The sequence below is a fragment of the Podarcis gaigeae genome (assembly GCF_964106915.1).
Source record: "Podarcis gaigeae genome assembly, chromosome: 8".
Taxonomy (NCBI): Eukaryota; Metazoa; Chordata; class Lepidosauria; order Squamata; family Lacertidae; genus Podarcis; species Podarcis gaigeae.
In genome coordinates, this window is record NC_139684.1 from 85,520,499 (window position 1) to 85,546,197 (window position 25,699).

A 25,699-nucleotide genomic window follows, 5' to 3' on the forward strand; every position below is an offset into this window, starting at 1 on the left:
AAAAAAGGGTGGTTCGTTCTCTGCAACAGGGGTGAAGAGGGGGAGATCAGCAGACCATAAATAAAAAGGAATAAAAAAGCACAACTGCCTAATTCCTAAGCTTTAAAGGTAAAGGTACCCCTGACCATTAGGTCCAGTTGTGGCCGACTCTGGGGTTGCGGCGCTCATCTCGCTTTATTGGCCGAGGGAGCCGGTGTACAGTTTCCGGGTCATGTGGCCAGCATGACTAAGCCACTGCTTCTGGCAAACCAGAGCAGTGCACAGAAACGCCATTTACCTTCCCGCCGGAGAAGTACAGTGGTGCCCCGCAAGACGAATGCCTCGCAAGACGAAAAACCCGCTAGACGAAAGGGTTTTCCGTTTTTCGAGGCACTTCACAAGACGAATTTCCCTATGGGCTTGCTTCGCAAGACGAAAACGTCTTGCGAAGCAAGCCCATAGGGAAATTCGTCTTGTGAAGTGCCTCGAAAAACGGAAAACCCTTTCGTCTAGCGAAAACGTCTTGCGAGTCTTGCAAGTTTTTTCCCTTTTTCCCCCTTTTTCTAAGCCGCTAATAGCGCTAATCGAGATGCTTCGCAAGACGAAAAAACCGCTAGACGAAGAGACTCGTGGAACGGATTATTTTCGTCTTGCGAGGCACCACTGTACCTATTTATCTACTTGCACTTTGACGTGCTTTTGAACTGCTAGGTGGGCAGGAGCAGGGACCGAGCAACTGGAGCTCACCTCGTCGCAGGGATTCGAACCACCAACCTTCTGATCGGCAAGCCCTAGGCTCTGTGGTTTAACCCACAGCACCACCCGTGTCCCGTTCCTAAGCTTTAGTAAACTGCAAAAACATTTAAATGTTTTACTCTGCTAAAAGACCTTAGTTACATGGGATAGGTGGTTAAAATTTAATCTTCAGATTTAATCCTCAGTCCCATCTCCCACATAGTCCAGTATCATCTGGATGGCCAGAGGTTCCCAAACGCAAGTGTGCTTCATGTGCGGTTTTCTACCAGCTCTATCTAGTACGCTGGCTGAGACCCTACCTCCCTGCTGTCTTGCCAGTGATACATGCACTGTTTATCTCCCACTTGGACTACTGCTATGTGCTCTACATGGAGCTACCTTTGAAGGTGACCTGGAAACTTCAATTAATCCAGAATGTGGCAGCTAGACTGGTGCCTGGGAGCAGCCGCCGAGACCATATAACACCAGTCCTGAAAGACCTACACTGGCTCCCAGTACATTTTCAAGCACAATTAAATTTGATGGTGCTGACCTTTAAAGGCCGAAAAGGCCTCAGCCCTGTATACCTGAAGGAGCATCTCCACTCCCATTGTTCAGCCCTGACACTGAGGTCCAGCATTGAGCGCCTTTTGGCATTTCCCACACTGTGAGAAGTAAAGCTACAGGGAACGAGGCAGAGGGCCTTCTTGGTAGTGGTGCCCACCCTGTGGAATGCCCTCCCATCAGATGTTAAGGAGATGAGTAATTATATAACATTTGGGAAACATCTAATGGCAGCCCTGCATAGGGAAGCTTTTTAAGGTTTTACAGTGTTTTTATATATGCTGGAAGTCACCTGGAGTGGCTGGCGCAACCCAGCCAGATGGGCGGGGTATAATTAATAATAGAAAATTCATTATAAAACAATGTTTTGTGTTTTTGTACCGCTATTTCAAATGGCATGGGCAAAGGTAGCTGAATTTTCAAAACACACCTGGTGCCCCAAGTAACAGTTTAGGCTGAGCACAGGAATGCTGAACTCACAAAAAGTTGGATGAAGCCCAGCCAAATCTAGGTCTCAGAAAAGGATGTACCTTTTATAGTTAGCTTCAGGTGACACACAAGTTCTGAACCACTGATTTCTGCTCTGGACTAATGGAGAATTGCTTTTGCTTTGGCACAAGAGATAAGACCCGCCCTAGGAAACTCTGCCTGCCTCTATAAAGTGATTGCCATTGACAACATGAGGTAGGCCGGTACCTGGATGATGAAACCTCCAAATTAAGCTGAGGGTTAGGTATATTCTGCCCACGCTGTCGGGGGTGGGGGTGGGGTGGTACTTGCAGCATTCAGAGTGGGATTTGCAATTTTAAAAACAAGTTCGGATCGAAGACAAACTCTGATGCATGTTGACAAGTCTAATGAATTTTTAGGGACTGTGCAGGCGAAATACTAGTTAGTAAGGTTCATTGTACTGCATTAAAAGAAGCAGAATTATGGAAGCTAACACAAATTAGCACAACTCTGCTTTTACGGGCACTATGTCTCCCCCTCCCCCATCTTTTAAAAGTGCAGAATACACACCACACTCAAACCTGCAAAGCAGCACTGCTCAAAACAGGGTGAGAAGCTGCAGGTCAAGTTCACCCAAACTTAGCTGCTCCGGTTCCAAATCCATCACAGGAACAAAGTCTGAAGACTGAACACACATATGCACAGCCAGATTCAAGCGTGTAATTTGTGTTTTTTATAGACAGAATCACAGCCAGCGCTCAGAAATAGAAATCACAACTTAGAAGGGTTGACGGGAAGGTGGCAGAATTAGTCCTGGAACACTGATGGGAACAAACAGCGTGGAGAGCCCAGGCCTGAAAGCATGCACGTCACTTAAGAGAAGCAGCAGGAGCTTCAGCTAGAGAGGCTTATTGTTAGACAAAGGTTACTATAGTTTGGTTTTCCACCCATGCAGATTTTATTACTCATTTGCTGTGTGCAAGTTATTTTTCTATAATCAGAGTTATTTGCTGGTGGACATTGTAAAACATGCAGCAGCACTTAATTTCACCCTCCCCGCCCCCCCCCCCTTGAATAATAAAAAGTTCAACATGAGAATCCCTCATGAAGATATCCACCCTTTTGTCTCAACTACATGATAAAGTTAGGTGTTTTTTGTTTTTTTTGTTTTAAAGCCAACACAAGAGGAAATCCAGAGGTGGGAGGGAAGCTTTAGGACAATGTATACAGAACACAGAATACTTGGCAGAAGAATTGCTCCCTTCAAACTAAGCCTGAAGGAAAACCATGCAAGAGATGGTAGCTATAAAGACAGCCTGCACACACACACACACACACAGAGTTACTAGCATTAAATAGGTTTTTGGCTACCTGCAGCATGGCTCAGGAATTGTTTGCCTCTTGCTACGCAGGCAACAGGAGAACGAACACCCTATATCCCCTAGTGACCGGCAAATGGATATGCATTACGACCCCACACTCGTGTAATGTTGTATAGGTGACTGGCACCAACTTCTAAGGACAAGGGAAAGAGCAAGGGTAACTCTTTCCTACCTGAATTCAAGATGGTAAGCTGGGCTGCAAGAAATGCTTCTTGCAGCCTGGAAAAGAAGAGTCAGGATATACACCACGTAACATATCTAGAATTTCTAGTTCTCATATGTCTGCCAGGACTTGAAATGGGGGGTATGTGTGCCAGCTTCCACTTAAGACCCAGCTCAGGCAGCTTCATGTCAATCATTAGAATTAGAAAGCAATGCTACCCTTTTTGATAGGACAAGTATTTGATACAAGGGAAGGGGGGAAAGGGGCTGCCATCCAATCGCTGCCTGGGGGAGGGAGGATGGAACTGCTCTGGAAGATGTGGTTTGAGGTGCATAACAGGATGAGGCCACGAAGACGGGGGCATCTCCTCTGCTGTACAGAAGAGGCTCCTTTCCACCCCAGGGCTAGCTTCTAACAAGCTCTCTTCCGGGAGAGAGGAAGGAAGCTGGTGCCATCATCTGAACCCACTAGAGAGACTTTCAAGCGTTAAGCCATACAAATTATTTTAAAGCCGTCGGAAGAAGGTAAAATGCTGGCTCAGAAAGCAAGGCGCTCAGATTCTGGGGAGGGGCAGCGAGGCAACGGAAATGAGAACTTCATGTTACAGCCTTCATGTCTCTCTCCAGCTGGAGTCAGTCCACGGGCGACACACTCCCTGGTCCTGTTTTCTGCAGTACTAAGAGGCGGTGGCAAGGAGAGAGGTGATGAGAAAGGGAGCAGTAATAAACCATTTGCCATTCAAGTCCAGTTCCTTTGGGCCAAAACCCCTCTCCTCCCCCAGAGCCGATCCACGCAGAGTTCTGCAGATGAGGGGCAGAGAGTTGGGGGGGCAGTGGCTTAGCGTAGGTCCTCCTCTTCACCCTGTATGGTTTTCTTGATGCGCAGGAGCATGGTGGTGAGCCACTGGTCCAAGCGAGAGATGGAGTCATACTCCTTCACCTGATGGGGGGCAGGAAAGAACAGAGATGCGATAAATTGTGCCTGTATTAACCAACTGCCCTGGTGAGCTCCTGCCTATGAAACCACATTCACATATGGAGCCACTGGCAATATTCTATATAGCCTCTTTGCTGTCATTACTATTGTTATCTCAATTTTCTTACCCACACTTCACCGTTAGGGCCTGAGGCGGGTTAGTTTTAACAATTTTTTAACTTCCCGGTATTGTATTTCTTGTACGCTGCTTAGAGACAATTGTAGACCCTTCGGATCTTGAAATATGGGTCCCCTCAACAAAATTTAAAATTCGGCTTTGGAATTTGGAATTTATGTGATGTGATTTGATTTGATTGGCCGGTTAATAAAAATTATTTTAAAAAAAAGAGAGACAATTGTAGTTAGGCAGCATATACATTTTAAGTTGTTTTTAATTGTTTTTAATGCTGTAACCTGCCCTAGGAAATAATAATAGTTGTTGCTTAAATATAATTAAAAAATATATTTAACATACAATATTAAAATCAGCTTAAAACATTAGCCAACCAATGGGGGGGGTTGTCCTAAAAATATGTATCTCAGGCATCGGCGAAATCAAAGTAAAGAGGTGTTGTCTTCAGCATATGACAGAAATTATATAATGAAGGTACCAGGTGCACTTGGGGGGGGGGGGAGTTCACAACCTAGGCGATGCCACAAAGAATGTTCTTTCCAGGGCTTTTACTACCAAAACCTTTGAGGATGTTGGAACCACCAAGAGGGCCCTCCGTTGATCTTAAAACCCAAGAACCTGTAAAGGTTGAGGTGACCTTTCGGATATTTGGAGTCCGAGTCGTTAAAAATCAACCTGCCTTCCTGCCATGCTAGATCTGCCTGATCTGAATGCTTAAAAATGCCTTTCCCTGGATAAACAAACAAGTCTCTGAATCTAGGATTTTAGCTTGGAAAGTATACATGTGATTTTAAGTGTATGAAATACATGTCAGCAGCAGGAGCACTCACCCTCCTTTCCACAGATACTAATGCTATCACCACCCCAGAAGTGGCTGTTAGCATCTGCCGCCAGAGATACTATTTTCCCCACACCTCCTTTTCCGCCAGGCTGGCACTCAGGGGGACTAAATCTGGCCCAGAGGCATGTAACTGCTGATCCCCATGTATCACCTGGTGCACATCGCTGCCTGCCCCACTTTAGAGCTGGTTGCTCTAAATAAAAACCAATCTATTCTTGCCACCTGAGGTCTGAAGGCAGTGTGTCTCCCAGGCACACAGAGAAGGTAAAAAGCTGGCAGCTCAGGAGAATGTGAGCCAAACATACAGAAGAAACTAAAGCTTTCCCACCAGGCTAACCTGTTAGATTATAGCAGGGGTGGGGAACCGGTAGCCCTCCGGAGGCTGTTGAACTACAACTCCCATCGTACCTGGCCATGCTCGCTGGGGCTGATGGGAGTTGTAGTTCAACCTGACTGAGAGGCCAGGTGTTCCCCATCCTTAGGTTCTAGGTTAATGGACACTAGGAGTCACAACAACCCTCCATGTTCACACTTGAGGAAAACACAGCCTTACCGATTCGGTGTAGCTGTCAATGTTCTGTTCTTCATGAGCATCCAGCAATTTCTGTGAAGGAGACAGAATATTGGTGAACTTATGGATCAGTTCCCAATTACAACAAGATGGTGAATCAGTGTCCCATTGCGCCCTAACAATGAACAGAAGATGATTTTTTAAAAAGATGCTTTGGGCATGGATTCTTGACTGGCTGAATGTTATTCTGGTAAGAAGTGTGTATGTAATCATGCAACCTAGGACAGATCCTATTTTAAATGAGTGATGGGATGGGACAAAAAAGCCCGTTGCAAGATCTGAATGGCTTTGCATCTCCAGTCTTTTTGGTTTGTTTGATCTTCATGCTAAGGAGCACCTGTGTGCCTCCTTGACACCCCTCCCATCCCAACCACCAACCTTTCGTTCGTCCATCCTTGCTGACCACATAGAGAACCTGTCATTTCTCGCTCACTGGCATCTTATCCTTTGTACAAGAACACTGAAGAGCTCCACAAATTCAATCATAAAGTTTAAGTAATCCGAGGCTGGAGTTCCCAAACTGTGGTCCACAGACCGCCAGGGACCGCAAGCTCGAAGTACAGCAGGTGCAGCATATTATATATTCAAGTCTATTTTTAATTATAATTTCATTGCTTCTTTCAGTTCTCATATTGCATTTTATTATTTATCAGTATACATTATTTTATATTATATGGAATTCAAATTGGTATGCCATAAAATACACTAGAAGAAATAAAAGAGGCAATGAAAATACAATCTAAAATCATTTAGCATCTAGCACAATTGCTACAATAGGGTGAAAAATCATTAAGTGGTCTGGAAAGTTTTTCGGCATTTTTTGTTTGGGGGGGGGGGTATGGAAACCACTGAGCTAATCCACGGTTTCCTTGTGCAGTTTCAAGACTCACAAAACTTATTTTAACCGCCAAATGGATGCTTTCTGACAGTGACCAGGACAGCAGCTCCTACAGACATCTACATCAGCATTTGAAGGCTACATAAAAACTACTCACTTTAACCAGTTTGCACTCTCTGGAGTCTGAGAAAGCTGGGAACATTTCTTCATATTTCTGTATAGCCAACTGATTTTTTAAAAAGAAGATAAGATTAGAAATGCAAGAAGTTAGCTGTTGGTCATTCAAAGGCTTGTTAGTAGAGCTACTCAAATTTTAGAAACCAGCACACTACAGAAGACCCAGCTCCTTCCTCTAACAAGCTGCAAAGCCCCCTATGACAGCGCTATTACACAAAGACATTATCAACCCAGATCCTTGCTCCTATATGGCTTCAGTCCTTGACCCGTAAGTTAAACACTGGTGTTGCATGCTGTCAACATGCACAACTTCTGCCTCTCTCCTAGGAACAAGCTAAAAGAAGTCCTGTTTGTAGACCTTTGACTCAGGTTTGTGATGGAAGACAGCTAGAGAGCTATAGTTCCACCTGCCACTGTCCATATTCTGCCTTTCCCATTCTGGACACATCCAGAGGAAACCAGGCACATTAAATAAAGCAGGGGTTCCCAAACTGTGATTCCTAGACACCAGTAAACTACAGGCTTTACCAAGGTAGCCTGTGGCATGTCTGAATTTATGGTTGAAAACAGGAGCCAGCACATCCACTGCATTAAAAACATTGATTTGAAATTGTACTTTTATTGCTTCTTTTATTTCTTATATTGCATGTCATTGCATTACAGTTCAAATTCTATTGAATTCAAATAGCAATACGATGAAATATATGTACGAAATAAAAGCAGCAGTAAAAATGCAAGTAAAAATCTCACAGCATCTAAGCACAGCACATTATGATTGCTATAATAGTCAGAAAAATTTAATTAAGTGCCCCCACCAAGACCCTCATAAATTTTCAAGTGGGGGGAAAGTTTGGAAACAGCCTAGACAGGCACTTGGGGTGCTGGATCCTGGCAACACCAGACACAAAGCTTAGGAATCTCTCTAGGAAGACAAAAAAAGCCGTTGCCCAGACCTTGGCGTTGAGCATGTCAATGCAGAAGTGGCAGAGCGCTGCCTTGAAGAAGTACTCCTTGGCGCTGTACTTCAGCAGAGGGCTGTCCATGGCACTGGTGCCCACCTGGAGATGCCAAAGAAGAGCAATTCAAGCAAAGCTGCAAGTTTAACTTGGGGCCCCTGGAGACTCTGGCATTTGGTTCCCTGGACAGCAACAAGAGAGAGGGTCTTTTCTGTGGTGGCTCCCCATCTGTGGAAAGCTCTCCCCAGAAAGGCTTGCCTGGTGCCGCCACTACATGCCTTTAGGTGCCAGGCAAAAGCATTCCTCTTTACCTAGGCCTATGGTTATTAACTCATCTATGGGTGAATGGACTGTTATGATGGTTATTTCACCATTAGGACGTCTGCCATTATGTTTTTTATGATGTTCTATCATTGATGTTCTGCAATGTGTTTTTAATGTTGTACACCACCCTGGGATCTTGTGATAAAGGGTGGTACAGTGGTGCCCCGCAAGACGAACGCCTCGCAAGACGGAAAACCCGCTAGACGAAAGGGTTTTCCCTTTTGGAGGTGCTTTGCAAAACGAATTTCCCTATGGGCTTGCTTCGCAAGACGAAAATGTCTTGCGAGTTCCTGCGGTTTTTTTTCCTCTCCCCCCCCCCTTTTTCTAAGCCGCTAAGCTGCTTATCAGCTGATCCGCTAAGACGATAAGCCGCTAAAAGCCGCTAATAGCGCTAATCCGCTAATGGGCTTGCTTCGCAAGACGAAAAAACCGCTAGACGAAGAGAATCGCGGAACGGATTCTTTTCGTCTTGCAAGGCACCACTGTATATAAATTGAAATGATAATCATAATAAAAATACTCACAACTCCTACTGCTCCTATGCCCTACTGGCACCCTTCTCTAAGTAGGAACAAAGCAGCAATATGGCCCTTCTGACCACATAGGTTCTGTGTAGATACAGTATGTTCTTCCCTAACCACAAATGAATTGGAGGGGAGAATGAACAGGGGCAGGTTTCAAAAAGGGAGCCTTCCCTTCACATTCTTCTTCTTTTTTTTAATGGAAGCATGCTATAAATTAGTGGCTGGATTCCTTTTTTCTCAGTTGAGGAATTCTGAAGATGCCACAGAGTTTGAGTGAGAATTGCAGGTTTTCTTCAAGGTAAATTGCTTCATCTTATAGCTATGAAGTGGGGGTGTCCAAGTACAGAAAGGGGTGCAGGTAGGAGAAGAGGCAGGCTAAGACAATAGCCCTGCTTCCATTAGACAACCACTGTTAGCAAATGATCAACAGCGAAGTGTTCAAATAGTCCACACCTGGCAACACAAGATGCTAACTGTGCTGAACATGATCTCCAGGAGATGTTGTTTGTCTGATTGGCAAGAAAAAATGTTCTGGAGGTTGCAAATTTTTTGAGGGGGCAGCAGGAGGGAATAATAGTATATACAGAACAAGCAGTGATAAGTCTTTCAGCCAAGGTTAAGTCTCAGGAGAAGGTGGTATTTTGTAGTTGTAAAGTATGCTATTCACTAGAACCATTATTTATTTTTCCTAGTTCCTGGTTTTCCTCCAGGTATCAGTATCTTGGGAGGTTTAGCTTTCATTTATGAGAAAAACCAAGCTTCTAGCCCTCATGCCACAACATGCTTGGAAGGGTGAGCGATATCCCTGTAATCTCAATAATCAAGAGCTGAGTAAGCTTTCCAAAGTTTGGAAGGCTTCAGTACCTGCACATCTTACACATACCTGCCCTACAGGCAGCAAAACAATGTTTATTCAGTTGACGGTATGCAGAAAGTATGGACGCATCAATATTCAACTTTCCTTAGGTCAGAATTTGTATTGTCTAGATGTGCTATTTTAACTAAAACATGGGGTACACCGTCCAGGCAACGGTTTCCTTTTCCTATGTCTTTTATCTTAAGAATTTGATTTGTGCTGGGAGGGGGAGAGGAGACGAGTCATAAACATACCTGCTCGTAGATCTCAATAGCTTTCTGGTACTGCTCCAGCTGAGCTGCGTAGGTAGCCACTTTCAGCAAACACTTGTTCGCCGAGCTGCAGGAAGAGAGAAAAAAAGGAGTTGCAGGCACCTGGACAGGAGTAGCAACCCACCCATCTATCTGCCCTCCAGGCTGTATGACCCTAGTAAGGACCAGATGAGAACAACCAGACCAAAACACAGAGGTCTCCAGGGTCAAGGGTGGTGGTGTTTTTTAAAAATAAAAAGGTTCCTTCCGCAGGGGAGAAATCAAACCCTGGTCTTTTACCATGCTTCTATTGCTTGGCAAGGTGTACATTGAAGGACAACACATTTTTTGACTAAGGTGTTGACCTCTTAGTGCTAACATGATGGAGGGAGGTGGCTTAACCCTCCATCAGGTAATCGGTTCTGCTTGCAAATGACTCTCCTGCCTTCCGCCCCCTCAATACAAGAAAAATTGGGGGGACATTTACATAGATTAAGTGGTGGGCATGTTTATTTAGGCAACTTATACGTTGCCCTCCATCAAGAAACATCCTAGGCTGCTCTACATAGAATTAAATGCTAAATTAAAAACCCAAACCTAAAAACAGAAGCCGTTCCAAAGCACCTACCCAACACAACCCTAGGGCAGAGAAAGGTACAAGAATAACAGAGGTCTTCAATTACCTATTAGATTCTTCACCTTTGTAGTAATCTGCAGCTTGCTCATAATGAGCTATTGCCTTGAAAGGAAGAAAATACAAAGAAAAACTCAATAAGAAATTAGACTGGACACATGAATTTGGGTTCAGAACAAAGGTGCAAACAGCCAAATATTCCACCTCCAGTAGGCAGATAGATGCTCCACAGGGAGCTCACAAGCAGGACAGAACGGCAATTATCCATCCCATGTGTTAGGGGAGTTTGTTGAAATCTGGATGCTAGAAGCAGCAAAATCAAGGGACACTCTTCAAAATGTACCACGTTTCCTACGTCTACATTGCTCTGGGAAGGCAATACTAAGGGAGCAGAGCAAGGCATGCCAGAGCAAGACATACCTCTCTAGCAATTTGTTAGGGCAAGGGGAAGTCCCTTTCTCATCATACCTTTTCAATGTCTACCAGCTCCGTCTCATAGATCTCTGCTATCGTTATATGGTGCTTGGCTGCAATGGTGAAACGGCCCTAGAGGACAAAAAGACAGGTGTGAAAAATGAACTGCCATTTCAGGACGTCTGGGTACTTGAGCGCATCCCAATTTCAAGTGGTGAGTAGTCCTCAACCTTGTTGAAAATGGGCAATTCTCTTGAGACTCCAGACTTCCTGCACTCTTGCGCTACATTTGCAAAACACACATTCATAGCCTTTAGGTACATGTTGGGTACAGTGGTGCCTCGCAAGACGAAAAGAATCCGTTCCGCGAGTCTCTTCGTCTAGCGGTTTTTTCGTCTTGCGAAGCAAGCCCATTAGCGGATTAGCGCTATTAGCGGCTTAGCGGATAAGCAGCTTAGAAAAAGGGGGGGGGGGAGTCGGAAAAACTCGCAAGACATTTTCGTCTTGCAAAGCAAGCCCATAGGGAAATTCGTCTTGCGAAGCACCTCCAAAATGGAAAACCCTTTAGTCTAGCAGGTTTTTCGTCTTGCGAGGCATTCGTCTTGCGGGGCACCACTGTATATCAAAGCACACTCCCCACCTCACAAGTGTACAATTGTGGGGGATGAGCAGGTGTCATACACATAGAATTTGTGAAGGTTTATACACTAATTAACTTCTTTTAAGGATGTGTGTGCTAGAGATTACGCTTACTGGCTTCAATGCATTTCTTGGTTTTGTTCGGCAGAGCAATCTGCTTTGTACTCTAAGTACTGTCCATCCTAGGTTATTTTATCAGTTCAAGGACGTGCCTCCACCTCTTAGAACAATCCTACAAAAGACGTGCTACAAATCCCCCGTCAAACAGCACAAGCATCTGGTTCAGCCAGCCGATGCTAGCTCAAGATACCTTTCAACACAGGACTGCAAAAACCTCATCCAAGTTGCTAATATTTACTTGCACCATGGGAGGGCAATTCCCATACACAGAGAAAGTTTGCTGGAAATCATGCCCCCCCCCTTTGCAGTTTTAACATTGCCTCTTTAAATCAGACATACAAATATACATACACAAAACATTCCATTTTTTAAAACAAGCTTATTTTTGAATTGCACAATACGTATATCAAAGCAGGCTTACCATGTCTGTGTAGATCTCAATAGATCTGAGGAGACAGTTAATGGCCTCTGTAAAAACAGAAAGAGGTAGCAATTTTAAACATAGCAATCTAAGGAAATAAAACCATCTGGCAATGCTGCTCCTTTATCCTCCATGAAAGGGACAATGCTGAGTATATTTATAGCACACTTCCCACCCTGGGGATCAAAAGCCACTCAAGGAAAGCTGCTGATGCCCATAGATCTTATGGGAATTGAAAGACAGTAGCAAGAATTGATGGAGAATTGATGTGTGTTTATCATCACTGCTTGGAGTTCTGGTCTGTATTCTCCCTTCGGGTAGGAATGGATACAATTAGAATGTCACCACATCCTACTCAGAAGGAAGATACTACAACTGGTCAGTCTGCAAAACACATGCATAGCCAGTGTCCCAGGATTAGCAGGGTGGATTCCAGTGCTGACATTGTCCCCAACATCCCCCCAAAAAAGAATAAACTGTTTACTGCTTTTCCAGAAACATTACAAACCAACAGCAAAACATCAAAGTTATCGCAGATATGCTGCCCTTGTGTAGTCAGCTGAAGAACTTCAGTATCGAATATATTTAAACTAATATGTGTCCTGGTCACACACAGAATTGGATACAGTGAACTCCGACCATTTGCTAAATGGCAGCTTCTAATTTCATTGTTTTAAATTGGCAGTTGTTTCAAGCATAGCAACAAGCCACTCCAGAAAGCTCAGAAACAAGAAGAAAAGGATTTGGATGGAAATTTAAATGGTGAGCACAGGATTACTACAGAATTCCCTCCTGCCCCCTCAACACATTTTATTATGTTTGGTTTAACTTTGTGTTTGTATTTTGGACATTTATGTACACCACCCTAGCAGCCAGATCTGGATAAAAGCACCATTTTAATGTTTCCAAAATAAAATAAATGGGCAATCCAGTCTTTGGTGGCTGACAAATGAGAATGAGAACAAATAATAAAAAAGCACAATCAGGCATAAAAGGAGTATTAAAAAGAAGCAAAGAATTTACGTTAGAAATAGAACAAAGTAAGAGTCCTGGGAAAAGGAAATGTGTTTATTCAGTGTTAATATTTATTGAGTGTTAAAATGACATCAAAGTAGTTGCCAGGAGTGTCTGGGGAGTGTGTGTCAGGGTGCCAAACTTGAAAAAGTATTTTTCAGTCAACTGTCACACCTTATTGCGTGGGGCCACCCTTGTAGGCCCTCAGAAGACATTAAGGTCCAAAGCAAGAGTGTGTGCAGACAGGCAATCCCCCGGGATGGATTTAAATGGTCAAAACCTGCCCTTGTAAGCAGAATCAGGCTGGTGAAGCCAAGAGGTGCAAATCAGCTCAAGTTAATATGGCAAATTTTGGAAGAGTGGGTGAGGACTACGTTGTGTGTACAGAGCTCTCATCTAGACTGCATGTTATACCAGGATCACATGCAATGCCTCTCCTTTTGCCACTTCTCCCCTGAGAAATCAACTGTTCACGGAAAGCAGAAGATCCAAAGCAAGAGGATGTAGGTGCCAAGGTGGGATCCCTTTTCATCATATTAACCACCCCACAGACCTGGTGCATCAGCTTAGGCATGCCATGCCCCCAGGCTGCTCCGCCTCCGTCAGGCGCAATGACAAGGACAAGGGTGGCTCTTTAGCTCTGCTACTGCAGCCGATAATCAGAATGCAAATCTCCAAAAGATTAAGCAAATCCCTGGGGAGGATTAAATTTGTTTTCTCCTCAGGTTACTTTATCATCTTTTATCCTGAAATTGCTGCCTGAGTCTAGGCAGCTGCAGAAGAGGGCTCTCCCCTCCTCATTTGTCTGTCTTTTCTGCTAATTGTCGCCAGCAGACATGCACATGAAATCCCAGAAGGGGGATCCTCTTCCCAAACAGGCCTTTGGCCTCAAGACTACAATGGAGCAAAGGGGCCATATAACCCAGTTGCTGCGCAGAAAAATAAAAAATTAGCGAGAAGAACATGAAAACGCCCCTCCTCATAACTGCTGCTTTCGAAGGAGGATTTTAAAAGAGACATCTGGACTTGATTCTAACTTGAAGTCATATACTAATGACACACACACAGGTGGGTGAATTTGAGAAACAGGCACTCTATGCAAGGCTCACAGGCACCTTTTTCACAAAAGGGTTGTGCATATATGCAGGTGAAGGGAGACAAAAGATCTCCTGCAAAGGTGGAAGCTGAACATTTAAGGCAGAATGCTCTCATGGACTGATACGGCATGTTTAGTATCTGTGAGGCTTGCACAAGCCTGGCCAGGGGGAAGCCTGTCAACGTGAAGCTCTTATGCAATGCTGCAGGCAACTGAGGATTCAAGCTAAAGCAGGACATCTCAGTGTATAATGCAAGGAAGCCAGCTGGCACATTAGCTTTTGCCCTTCAGCAACCTACGTGACTTGCAGCTTTAGAGAGAATGTACATATTAGCATTTGGCGGTTAAGCACCACAAGTCCAGAAGTCCAATACAATGGCTGCGTTCAGATGATTGTAGCTTGGCTTAATGAAGAGACATGAAAAGAGACAAATAAAACAATTCTAACGCCTTCCTTGAAATGTTGTGGCTCTAATTGGCCGCAGTTTCCCATTTCATTTGAACTGGTAAACTATGGTTATGAGATTCAGAACAAACCAACTCCAAACCTTCACTGAGGTTCTCTACAAAGGAGAAGAGGGCTGCATGGGTGGGCAAGAGACTTGTGTGTATCTCAGCTTATTAAACTGATATATTAACATCTGAATGCAGCAGCTGTCTTCCCTTCTCATCAACCAGAGATATGTGCACATAAATATGAATAAGTATATGGATACACAGACTGTGCAATGCACCCAGTTCCACCCAAGGCTTGGTGTACTCTGCATGATAGTGACCCAAATTCTGCAATTTAAACACATTTCGCAATCACGCAAACACAGTGCTTTCTGAATCAAATACACAAGTGTGTAGAATATTTCGGAAGGCATGAATAGGCCTTGTCTCACAGACTACCCTCCCAGCTCCAGCCTGAGGAGCAAATCCCACTAGTTTTGAGGCTGTATAACTTGCCTAATCCACTTTTTTCTTACCTTGAGGATCAGCTTTCTTGAAGGCATTGCCAGCATCCACAAAGCTCATGGCCGCATCATGCTTGTTCTGCAGCTGGAGATGCAACTGAGCAGCCTGGCAGAAAGCATTCCCTGCAGCTAGATGGAGAGAGAAAGGGCCTGTGAGTATGCAAGGCCTGGAATTTGTCCATGCACATAACATCAAAATTCTAAAACCAGAACTGTGAAGATGCGGAAGAGGGCTCAAGTTAAAAGCAAGAGAGAGATGGCAGAAGGGGTCAAGGCTTACTCCTGCAACCCTTGTGTTGCCAAATGTCCATACAGGTAAAACAAAGAGGACTTGACACGTACCTACAGAGCCCTAATTTAATCTTACAGCACCCATTCAACCACCACCTTATCAAATGGTGATGGTCTCGTGTCAAAACCAGGAAAAGAGGCACAGGTAATTTGCCTCTTACCTTACATAGGCAGTCCAACCCATCAGCTCAAGACCAGTGGCCTATACTGACTGGCTGCTGCTGCTGCTCTCTAGTGCTTCAGAGTGAAGTCTTTTCCAATCCTACCTGGAGATGTCAAAGATTGAACCTAGGATGCTTAAAATGCCAAACATGTCCTTTACCACTGAGCTATGGCCCTCTCTACTAAGAGAGAATGCCATAAATCTTAGTCTAGGGTTTCACAAGAAACTGGGCCAAGACAGCAGGCTCTTCCCCCACACTTGCTGGGGGATATTACAGTGGTACCTCGGGTTAAGAACTTAATTCGTTCTGGAGGTCCGTTCTTAACCTGAAACTGTTCTTAACCTGAGGTACCACTTTAGCCAATGGGGCCTCCTGCTGCCGCCATGCTGCCACCACACAAATTCTGTTCTCAGCCTGAAGCAAAGTTCTTAACCTGAGGTACTATTTCTAGGTTAGCGGAGTCTGTAACCTGAAGTGTCTGTAACCCACGGTAACACTGTATAGGTATATTATATTACAGGTCCATATTATTTTGAAGACCATATGTTTCCTGCTTTTTAACCCAGGGACTATGCTTTTCTATTACAATGAGAGAGAGAGAGAGTTCATAAGCAAATGAGCAGTTGTGGTATGCAGTTCTGAGGAATGCAAGGCAAGGTTAACAAAAGCAAAGGGTGAGAGATAATGTTACGTACCACTCCAGTTCTTGGCCATTTTAAACATATTGGCCGCTCTTGCATAGATATCACATGCTTCCTCGACCCTGGAGGAGCCACCCCTAGAGAGGAAAGAAAAGATACGACTGAATCAGCTTGCTGCACTGGCAAACAGAACCATCTGCTTGGAAAGGAACATGCTCTTGGGGGGTGGGGGGGGAATGCCTTACCCACATTAAGAATGCTACACAGCTTTAGACTGTGTCTGCACCCACGGATATAAGGACACGGAACAAGAGATATTGAGAGATGCATAATTCACTTCTCGCTTTTTTATGATTTCTATCATAGAGAAGCACCGTAAGGAAGACAATTCAAAGAAATAAAAACTAGTGACTTCCCAGTACTACACGGGAATATTAATAACAGACCAGGTAAACACCTTGTGTGCTAAAGAACCTATCTAAACAAGAAGGTCTTCACTGAGCACCTGAATGCCCCTAATACAAGGTTCCTCCGTCTTATGTGCTGTATCGTGATGATTAAGGGAAGAAAGAAACCACACTCTTAAAGCCCATTTGAGCCCTACAATTTACACTGCACTTTCTTCTGATCCTAGGAATAGATGCTCTGTGAGGTATATTCCACAAAGAGGTAAACAAAAACAAAAAAAAAATCTGTATGTACGAATGCCAGCTTTGCCCTAAATCCCCTATGTTCTTCCAAACAAGATTCCCTGCCCACCACGACACCACATTCTTCTATGTGGTCTTCACTGAATGCCAAGGATTTGGTTCTTCTGAAAATTTACTGCAGATGGCAAGTAGCTAAACCTTGCCAGAAGTTTCAGCTTTGGCAAAATGAGTCCTGTGGTTAGAAAGAGAATCATCATTAGGCCAAGTTTTCTTCTGCTATGAAAAGAGAAGAGGCCCAGAGTAAAGGGCAAGAGAGCACAGAAGAACAACGCAATACACATCTTAACAGATGTTCCAAACACACATAACAGTTAAACCGTCAAGACACCTACAAAACAATGTACAGAATCTGGTCTGGGTGATTTTCACACTATTGGGACTGGAAAAGCAGGCTTTGCGTACAGCCTCCAAGCAAAGACAAGATGTCAATTATGGTTTAGTTCACTGGGACTGTGAGGTAGATTCCTAGTCTGGGAGGCATCTGGCCATTGCACAACAAACAGTGGAACAGTACAGTCCTCTGGACATCTCTCCTAGAAGTCCAGCAGTCACCAGAGTTACAGGATCCCACCCAGGAAAACTTGGGTTCAAAAACCAGAAAGCTTATTCGTACTAAGACACTGGTAACAATGAGACTGGATCACTATGATGCACTCTATGTGGGGCTGATCTTCATCCAAAAGCTCCAGTGGCTAGATTTTTGTGCTTGTAAGCTGTTTTAAAGTGTTTTTAATGTTGTTACCAACCCTGGGACCTTAGAGTGAAGGGCAGGTGTCTAATCACAATCGTAACTGGGGCAGATGGCATGTGATACCTCTGCTAAAACATCTGTACTAGCTGCACGTATGCTACTTGCCCAGGTTCATGGTTATTGTATTAACATACAAAGCCCTGAACAACCTGGGTCCAGAGTACCTTAAGGACCACCTGCGCCCTTATATTCCAGCTTAAACACCAAGATCATTTGGAAAAACAGTGTTAGTTGTCCCCTCCCTTCTAGTTCAGAAGCCCATCTGTGCTCCAATGTGAAGTTGAGCATTTAATGTCACTGGTTGCACGCTGTGTAATACATACTCATCCAGCAGAGGTTCAGCAGGCATCCTTGCAGCTAATTTTCAGGCAACTCTTCAAGGTTTTCATGACAGGAAGCCTATCTTTTTCTACATGACAGCCATTTTTTATGATTCCGTATTTTTATGGTGTTTTATGTTTTATTGAACTTGCATTATTGTGTTGTACACCTCCTTGATATTTTATACGAGGAGGTATTCTATAGTTTCATAAATAAAAATATTTTGGGTTCCTAGTGCCAAGCTCATTTCCTCAGTCTTGTGCAGCATAGTGTTTTATTAAGTGCCTAGCAATTTAATTTCCTAGATGAGGGGTCTCAGTTTCAAGCCAGGTATTACTTGCAGTCAATATCATTCCTCTCTCTCCAAAGTCTTGTGGATCACCCAAACAGGATCGTCCCAGCATAAAGTGAGATGAGACACTTCTGTTTGTCCTTTCCAAAGCTCAGTACAAACTCCACTACAAAGGAAAACGACCCCTTGTGTTTTTCCAAGTCATCTTTAACACTTGGAAGAATTTAAGGGAGGGGATTTGTGTGTCAGGTACTGGAGGAGGATAATCATCACTGGCAACCCAGTTTATAAAAATCCATCCTAAATGTGCACACTCTCTTTCACACACACAAAATATACAAAGAGTGAACACTACAGTATTGAAAGGAATTTTTAAAAAGCATCACCGGTCAACACTTTAATCCACAGAATACCCTGGCTGAAATCTCCTCTGCTCAAAAGCATTTAATGAGGTATGTATTCTTAAATCCTTTAAAAGCCAACACAGACATTCTCATATATTTGACCTCAATCTCAGCCTCTGGGGGAAAGCACACCCATAACTCGAGATCCATATTACAACAGGGTTCCATACATTTCACAAACCTCAAGCAGTTTAGCAATCATAGCCCTCAAACCAGGAACTGAAGGTTTGTCAAGACACTGACTAATATCTCACTCTTCTCTGAGCACTGCAATTCCCAGAACTTGAAAGACATATAAATGGCATCTATGACACTTGCAGATTGACCAAGGCATGTTCTTTCAAAAGCAAAGCCCTTCTGAGTTCAATGAAATTTACTTCTAGTCGCTGAGCCCTAATCTGACCTAAGAATCTATTCCATAACAGTGACAGTATTGATCCCCCAACACAAGCACACAAATACTTTTCACTTATGAATGTTAAATATTCATCAATAAGCTTGGCACCTTTGTGGCTTGCAAAGGAAGAATTCCAGGTGCAGAAACAAATGGCCTTTTCATTTTTAGCACCCTGTTTTGTCATCTCCCCTCTGTCTTCCCACTTCATCTCGCCAGCCTTCCTAGAAGTGAGTGTTTTCCTCCCACGCCACAGAAAATCATCAGTCCCTGATACACCAAGCTCTTTTTTTTCATACTCTCTGAGAATTCATTATCTACTTCAGCTCCTTGCATCTCAAGGCCCAGATGTGTATTATGTGCAAGAGGAAGCTGGCCTTGAGTCACCAGCTCCGTCATGTGCCTTCCCTTGCCTGCCCCTGACTAGGCAGCGGTGGCGATGGCTGCTTCAATAACAGACATTGCCAGCAGGGAAAAAACAGATGCAAAGCCGGAAGAACTGCAAGCGCAGACCAGTTCTCCTCCTTCTTAGCCCACAGGTTATAATGCAACAGCCACCAGCTACGTCAGCCTCCATCAAAGCATTATTTTCAAGAGGGAAGGAGCAAAAACATTTCCCACAAACACCATTATTGTTACCACAAATAACTGAAGGGCAACTAATTCTTCCATTACACACATCCATATCAAAGCAAAATGCAATCTTATTTGCCAGCTAGAAAATACAGAAGGTGCTACCAGACATTTAAGTAAACTTCCCATTTCTAAGAAAAAGCTGCATCTCTTGCTGCTGTACCTTTCCACTTCAAATAATCATTTAATTCATATTATGCAATAAGGAAGCAGAAGGGTCCTCTTGAATTTGACAGTTAAAGAAAACAGAGCCTTTTCTCTGAAGGAAGGCATATTCTATCAGGGACATGATACAGTCTGTTTTAAAGTGATGCTGGTTTTGCTATGTTTTTAAGTATTACCAAATATTACTGACCTTTTAATCTTAATTGGAATGTTGTTTTAATAATGTTTTAGTTAATTGCAATATATCAGTATTTTAAATAAACAAATAAAACAAAGCAAGGATTTAATTCACAAAATTCAGAACTGAAAGGCTTAGCAAAGTTTTTATTTTAGGCAAATACAAGATTCCTCAAGATAGGTCTGTGCATCAGAAGCCAGCCTGTTTGACTCTTACTGCCTTATCATTTATGGGCCTCACCACTCCTGAGGCTTCATTCAGCCCAGGGACACCCAATCCCTCTTGTGAAATTCTGATGTCCTTCAGCTTTTTGGAGCATACAAGTTTGGAGGGAGGAGGTGGTTATTAGCAGTTTCTACCATTTCACTCCAATAAATAATGGGCTGCAGATAGTGACGGACATATAAAAAAGGGCAGATTTTGTATCCTGTTGTGCCCCTAACTGCTAGCCTGCTGCCACGTATAGCTTATCCAAGATCTCCCTTTACCGCCATTCCCCCTTTTTCTCAAGGCTTGACACTGTTATTAAAATTGTAGGTGTGTGACTAATGGGTATGCCTAACCCAGACAGTGCTACTAGTCTGTGGGTGGTGGAAGACATCCATCACGTCACACGCTTCAGTCTCCCCAGTCAGCCTGGAACCAAGTCCCAGGCTTTAAAACTATTTTTTAGTTCATGCCGGTCTCAACAACTATTTTCAGCCAACTGCAGTGTTCCAAGTTAGGCAGACAGCCATGCTCCATTCTTGTTCATAATCATCTCCTCCCTCTTCCTATGGAGAGAAGAGAAGGTCCAACTTTATGCAAACCATGCCTGACAACATTTTTGCTTCCACCTCCTAAAGCCTTTTACCTTTTCAAACAGCACTGTCTCCGAAATGCTACCAGCAAAGTAGGTGTAGGCTGCTCTTATTGCAGGCTCATTCAGAAGGGTCTCCATTTTGTTAAATAAGCACTGGTGTGTGCAAGAATATAATCTCAGCTACTTAGGAGTACTAGCACACATTCAGAAAAAGCACAGATAGAATCAGGGCGATTAGTTTCAGGGAAACTAACAAAGCTTGCCAGGATGACAAAAGCTCTGACTGACTTGCCAGTCACTATTCATTACCTGTACAGATCCTTAATCCCTGCACAACACTGCATTAGTCTTGCACAACCCCTCCTCTTAAGCATAAGGCAGCTTGCTGTCTTCTGAGGAAAATACTTGCGCCTTAACCACTCTTCTGTCTTGCAGCCTGGAAAACTACAACAGTTAACAGAAACTAAGCCAAAGCACAGGGGCTCAGGGGCTTCAATAAACTCATCTGCCTCCTGCCAAGGTAGCAGCTCCCACCAGCAGTGTTATCCCAAATCCCAGTTACCTCACCTGGGCTCAGCAAAAGAAGCTGTGAAGGCGAAAATTAGGAGAAATAAGAAAGGCTTGGACCTGTTATTCCATATTCAAACTCACAGCAGTGGGGAGCGGGGGAAGCAGAAGAGAAACTGAAAGTATTATGACTTTTATTTTTATGGTGCAGCAGCATTTAGGCTACATTGCATCACACATTAGACTATGGTTTTGGCAGTTTCTTCTAAGTTTCTATGCATGTTATGCATACGAGCATCTTCTGTCATCAGCCAGGTCTCTAGTTACCAAAGTATTGGGGGGAAACAACCACCATCCTAATGTAATTAAAAGTGGGAAATATACAGGATTAATGTCTTCTGCACAGAAAGGAAGCAAGGCCCACCTGATGAAAATCAGGTGAATGGGGGTGCCTTAATTCAGGTGCTTTGTAATGGGTGCTTTGTTTTACATTGTCTATTTTATTGTTCTTTTGTGGTCTGTACTCATCTCCTAAGGGAGGAAGGACAGAATATCAATGACTTCAAATATAAAAGTTTACAACAGTTTCAAATTCATAAGCAACACATGTACAGCACTGACAGGAACCCTGCAACGCATACACTGGTCTGGATCTTAAAACTATTCCACATGACTGAGCAGGCTTCCACAGATACAGTCAGTGGAGTTTGTCACAGCCTTAATTCAGAGGGCTTTAACTCACAAGACCGTCACTTTTTGACTACTATTAGAATTTGGCCTGTCCCACCCAACCCGCTCCCAAATAAAGCTGGACCTACAGCCTCTTCCATCACCACAATAACCTTCACTCAAGTAACAAACTCCAGAGTATTCCCACAGTTTCAACAGCATTCACTTAAGCTCACTGCAATGAAGTTACCCCTCCATAATATTAGAAAATCACCTCCCATCAACTCAGCCAGTTCCTATTGCCCCCACTTCACCCAACAGCTCCTTCCTTAAAGCTCCCATGACATTGCCCTGAAACAGCTACTGGACCTAGTCCACTTGCAATGCATCTCAACCAATCCTCAACACATTACTCCAATTAGCAGGATCTCCTGTCACCAGACTGTCCTGCAATAGCCTATTTTCTTCTCCCTTCTCTTCACCAACTTTCTGATCTCTTCACCCACTTTCTGATCTTCCAACTCACAGATGTCAGCAGTCCTTCCCCTATGAATTACTAGCACCTTCTCCCAATTTAATCTGCTTCCCAGAACATTCCCTGACCATTTCAACTTGAAGCCATTCAGTTTATCTCACCCAATCCCTCTCTTTAAATATGCCCCTCCCACCAGCTAAGTTTCTATATTTCCAGCTACTTCCATCCTCATTCTAGTCTCCTTTAGCCAATGTTATTTTTCTGTAAATAAAGCTATAGACAGTTTCAGAACTCCTCAGATTTTCTGCTGAATGTTGGCTCACCTCTTCCCCTGGATATATAACCCTGAACAATGGCTTGTGAGGAACCACAGATCTGTGTGGTTTAAGGTTTATCTTTTTGAGTCAGAACTCCAGCAGTGATCTGCTTCCGGACCAGCCACACAGCTAACATCCACTGCTAACATCCATCCTAACCTATCTTCCAATATAAACTTTCCCAACTCACTATTATCCATACTTAGTGCCACTCTCCCAGATTCCTATTTGTTTATAGAGACTCCACCATGGAGCTCTTATTTCCTTCTCACCTTCAACAAAGTGTCCCCCTCATTACCAGTGGGAGCTAGTCCATTCTGGGCAAATGACAACCTAAGCAAACCTGCTCCCACCTGGCTGACTTCTTACTTTGAGATAGTTAGGGGATGGCACTGCCTGCCGCTGGCTGCAATTACTGTTGATTCTCCTTTCTTCTGCCCTACCAATCTCAATGGACAGCAGCCACTAGTATATTATCTCCTGCTCACACACACTGGCAATTCATCACTCCCACCAAAGAGCTAGGATAGCTCAGTCAGTAGAACATGTGGGTTCGAGCCCCAAGTTGGGGAAATAACAAAAATATTATTATTTATATGCCGCCCATCTGACTGGGTTGCCCCAGCCACTTGGGGCAGCTTCCAGCAAAATATAAAAACATAATAAAACATCAGACGTTAAAAACTCCCTTATATAGCTCTACCTTTAGAAGTCTTCTAAGGGCTAGATGACCCTTGGTGTCCCTCCCAACTTTACGATTCTATGATTTGTCGAGCCCGTCACTCATTCCCTCCCACTGTCTTTACATTTCATTGCCACTTTCCCACAGTGACACCCCTCACAATATATCCCCACACAACCATGCGTGCACTTCCTGCATTTCCACATGACCCAATGCCCCAGAGTCTCATTACTAGAGGTGGCTGGTTTTAGGGAGAGCAAAACACTGTCCCACCAACCATGCCCAGCTGGTGCTCGCCCACTTTGCGAACTGACCCCTTGCGACTAAGTGAAGATGCCCATCTGGAGGTGCATGCCTGGGGATGTTTGGATCTTTACTGCTTTCGAACAGTAGCAACACAACCTGTAGAATTTTATCTGCACGATCAAAATGAATATCAAGAACCAAAAAGCCGTACTGAAAAATGTGACTTTCGAGCCATCTGGCCCAAAAATGGCAGTTAGGCATTCTGTTTTGGTGACAGTAACCCTAGTTTAAGGAGCCATTTGGTGCCTTGCTTATCTGGGTTTTTAACACTGCTCCGAATCAGCCCCACCCGGCTGCCTTCTTTCTTACAGTACATGGTGGCGGTTCTGCCTGCCATTGGCTCTGGCTCCACCTTCTGTTGGTCCTCCAGCCTTCCGCCCTACTAGTCCCAAAGGGCACCAGCCGCCAGAGTTGTATTGCCTCAACTCCAATCCCCATAAACACAAGCACGTACACACCAGAGATTTATCAACCCCACCAGAAATCCATTAACCCACCAAGGGAAGTTTTTTTAGTGTGCGACGTTGTACTGTGCTATTGCTACTTTTTGTTGGGAAACCTCCTAGAGTGGCTGGGACCAACCCAGTCAGATAAACAGGGCTGCCATATTTTGAGGGGGGGGGGAGGATGTTCTGACTGCTCTCACTTTAAATACCCCCCCTACTATATGTAGGCTATAGAAGCTGCAATAGGGAGGGCACAGGAGAAGAGAAGGGGGAAAGCAAGTCTTCGGCCACCACTTATGCCTATATCCAGAAACTCCATAAAACATATTTTGTTGCACTGTGCAAAATATGAGCTAGTACCTTTCCCGGGAAAATCAGAGGCTCACTATGTCAGGTTCCTATTGGAAGACCGGACAAACGCTAGAACATTAGCAGTGGCCAAGTTTTTATCGGTGGTTGCAAGAATAAATGATCCCTATATTTTGAACAAAATGCTTGTTTAACCTGGAGGCAGGCTGTATGAATTGTGTATTGCTTTGTAACGATTTGTAATAAAGACTGATGATGATATCCAGAAAGTAGAGCCAAAGACATATTGGCCAGTTTTTTAAAAAAAAAATCCGACCACGAGATAAATTTTACCCCTGAAAAAAAGAAGATGTGTCCTGGGAAAAGAGAACAGATGTCATCCCTTGTTAATTATTACAATTACAGTGGTACCCCAGGTTAATTCGTTCCGGAGGTCCGTTCTTAACCTGAAGCTGTTCTCAACCTGAAGCACCACTTTAGCTAATGGGGCCTCCTGCTGCCGCCGGAGCACGATTTCTGTTCTCATCCTGAAGCAAAGTTCTTAACCCGAGGCACTATTTCTGGGTTAGTGGAGTCTGTAACTTGAAGCGTATGTAACCCAAGGTACCACTGTATTATTATGACCCCGCCGCTCGCTCGCTCCCTCCCCCCCCGACACCCTTCAGAAATGACACCCCCCGCCCAACCGCGCGCGCGCGCGCGCACTCCCCGCATTCCCACATGACCCAACGCCCCGCAGTTTCTCTTCCCCCGCCCCCACACCGGGCCCGCCTCGTCCTGCTCGAGGGCCTCACCCGAACAGCCCCGAGAAGAAGCCTTGGGAGCCGCGCACTTTCTTGTCCGCTTCGGCCAGCAGCTGCAGCGCCTCCTTCTCTTTGCCGCTCGTATCCATCGCCATGGCCGCCTGAGGGAAGGAGACGGAGACGACGACGACAGCGGAGATAGGAGTGACTCGCCTCCCGCCGACTTCTCCTCAGACTGACGGGGAGACCAGACGCCGCCGAGGAGGAGGAGGAGCTGGCGCGAGGAGAGCGTGCGCGCCTACGTCACCGCGCACGCCCCAACCGCCGGCGTCGCCCCGCCTCTCTTCCTCTGCCGCCACGTGACCCGGTGAGCTAATGTTGTTGTTGTTGTTGGAAGCCGAGGCTACGCCTGCAAACGCTCCGGCGCACGCACGCGCGTTGCGCCTGCGCACGTCGCAGCCGCTGGCTCGCACCACCGCGCAC

General features: G+C 44.5%; 1 protein-coding gene across 1 annotated transcript; it reads right to left on the reverse strand.

The window, feature by feature from the left end:
• Nucleotides 1–2,438: 2,438 nt before the first annotated feature.
• NAPA (NSF attachment protein alpha) lies at nucleotides 2,439–25,591 on the reverse strand. The gene is made up of 11 exons (XM_083754191.1): nucleotides 25,268–25,591; nucleotides 16,167–16,249; nucleotides 15,029–15,145; nucleotides 11,948–11,994; nucleotides 10,822–10,899; nucleotides 10,403–10,458; nucleotides 9,723–9,807; nucleotides 7,762–7,866; nucleotides 6,789–6,857; nucleotides 5,776–5,826; nucleotides 2,439–4,212 (listed from the first exon to the last, which is right to left on the reverse strand). The coding sequence occupies exons 1-11, from the start codon at nucleotides 25,369–25,371 to the stop codon at nucleotides 4,111–4,113; spliced, it is 897 nt and encodes a 298-aa protein (XP_083610317.1). The 5' UTR covers nucleotides 25,372–25,591; the 3' UTR covers nucleotides 2,439–4,110.
• Between the last annotated feature and the right edge of the window lie 108 nt (nucleotides 25,592–25,699).

What these genes read in the sequence shown, in the direction of transcription:
- NAPA (XM_083754191.1), bottom strand. Translation starts at nt 25,371, where the DNA reads ATGGCGATGGATACGAGCGGCAAAGAGAAGGAGGCGCTGCAGCTGCTG. An exon ending in TTCTTCTCGGGGCTGTTCGG is followed by an intron (nt 16,250 to 25,267) that starts GTGAGGCCCTCG and finishes TTTCCTCTCTAG; the next exon opens with GGGTGGCTCCTCCAGGGTCG. An exon ending in CAAGAAAGCTGATCCTCAAG is followed by an intron (nt 11,995 to 15,028) that starts GTAAGAAAAAAG and finishes CTGTTTTTACAG; the next exon opens with AGGCCATTAACTGTCTCCTC.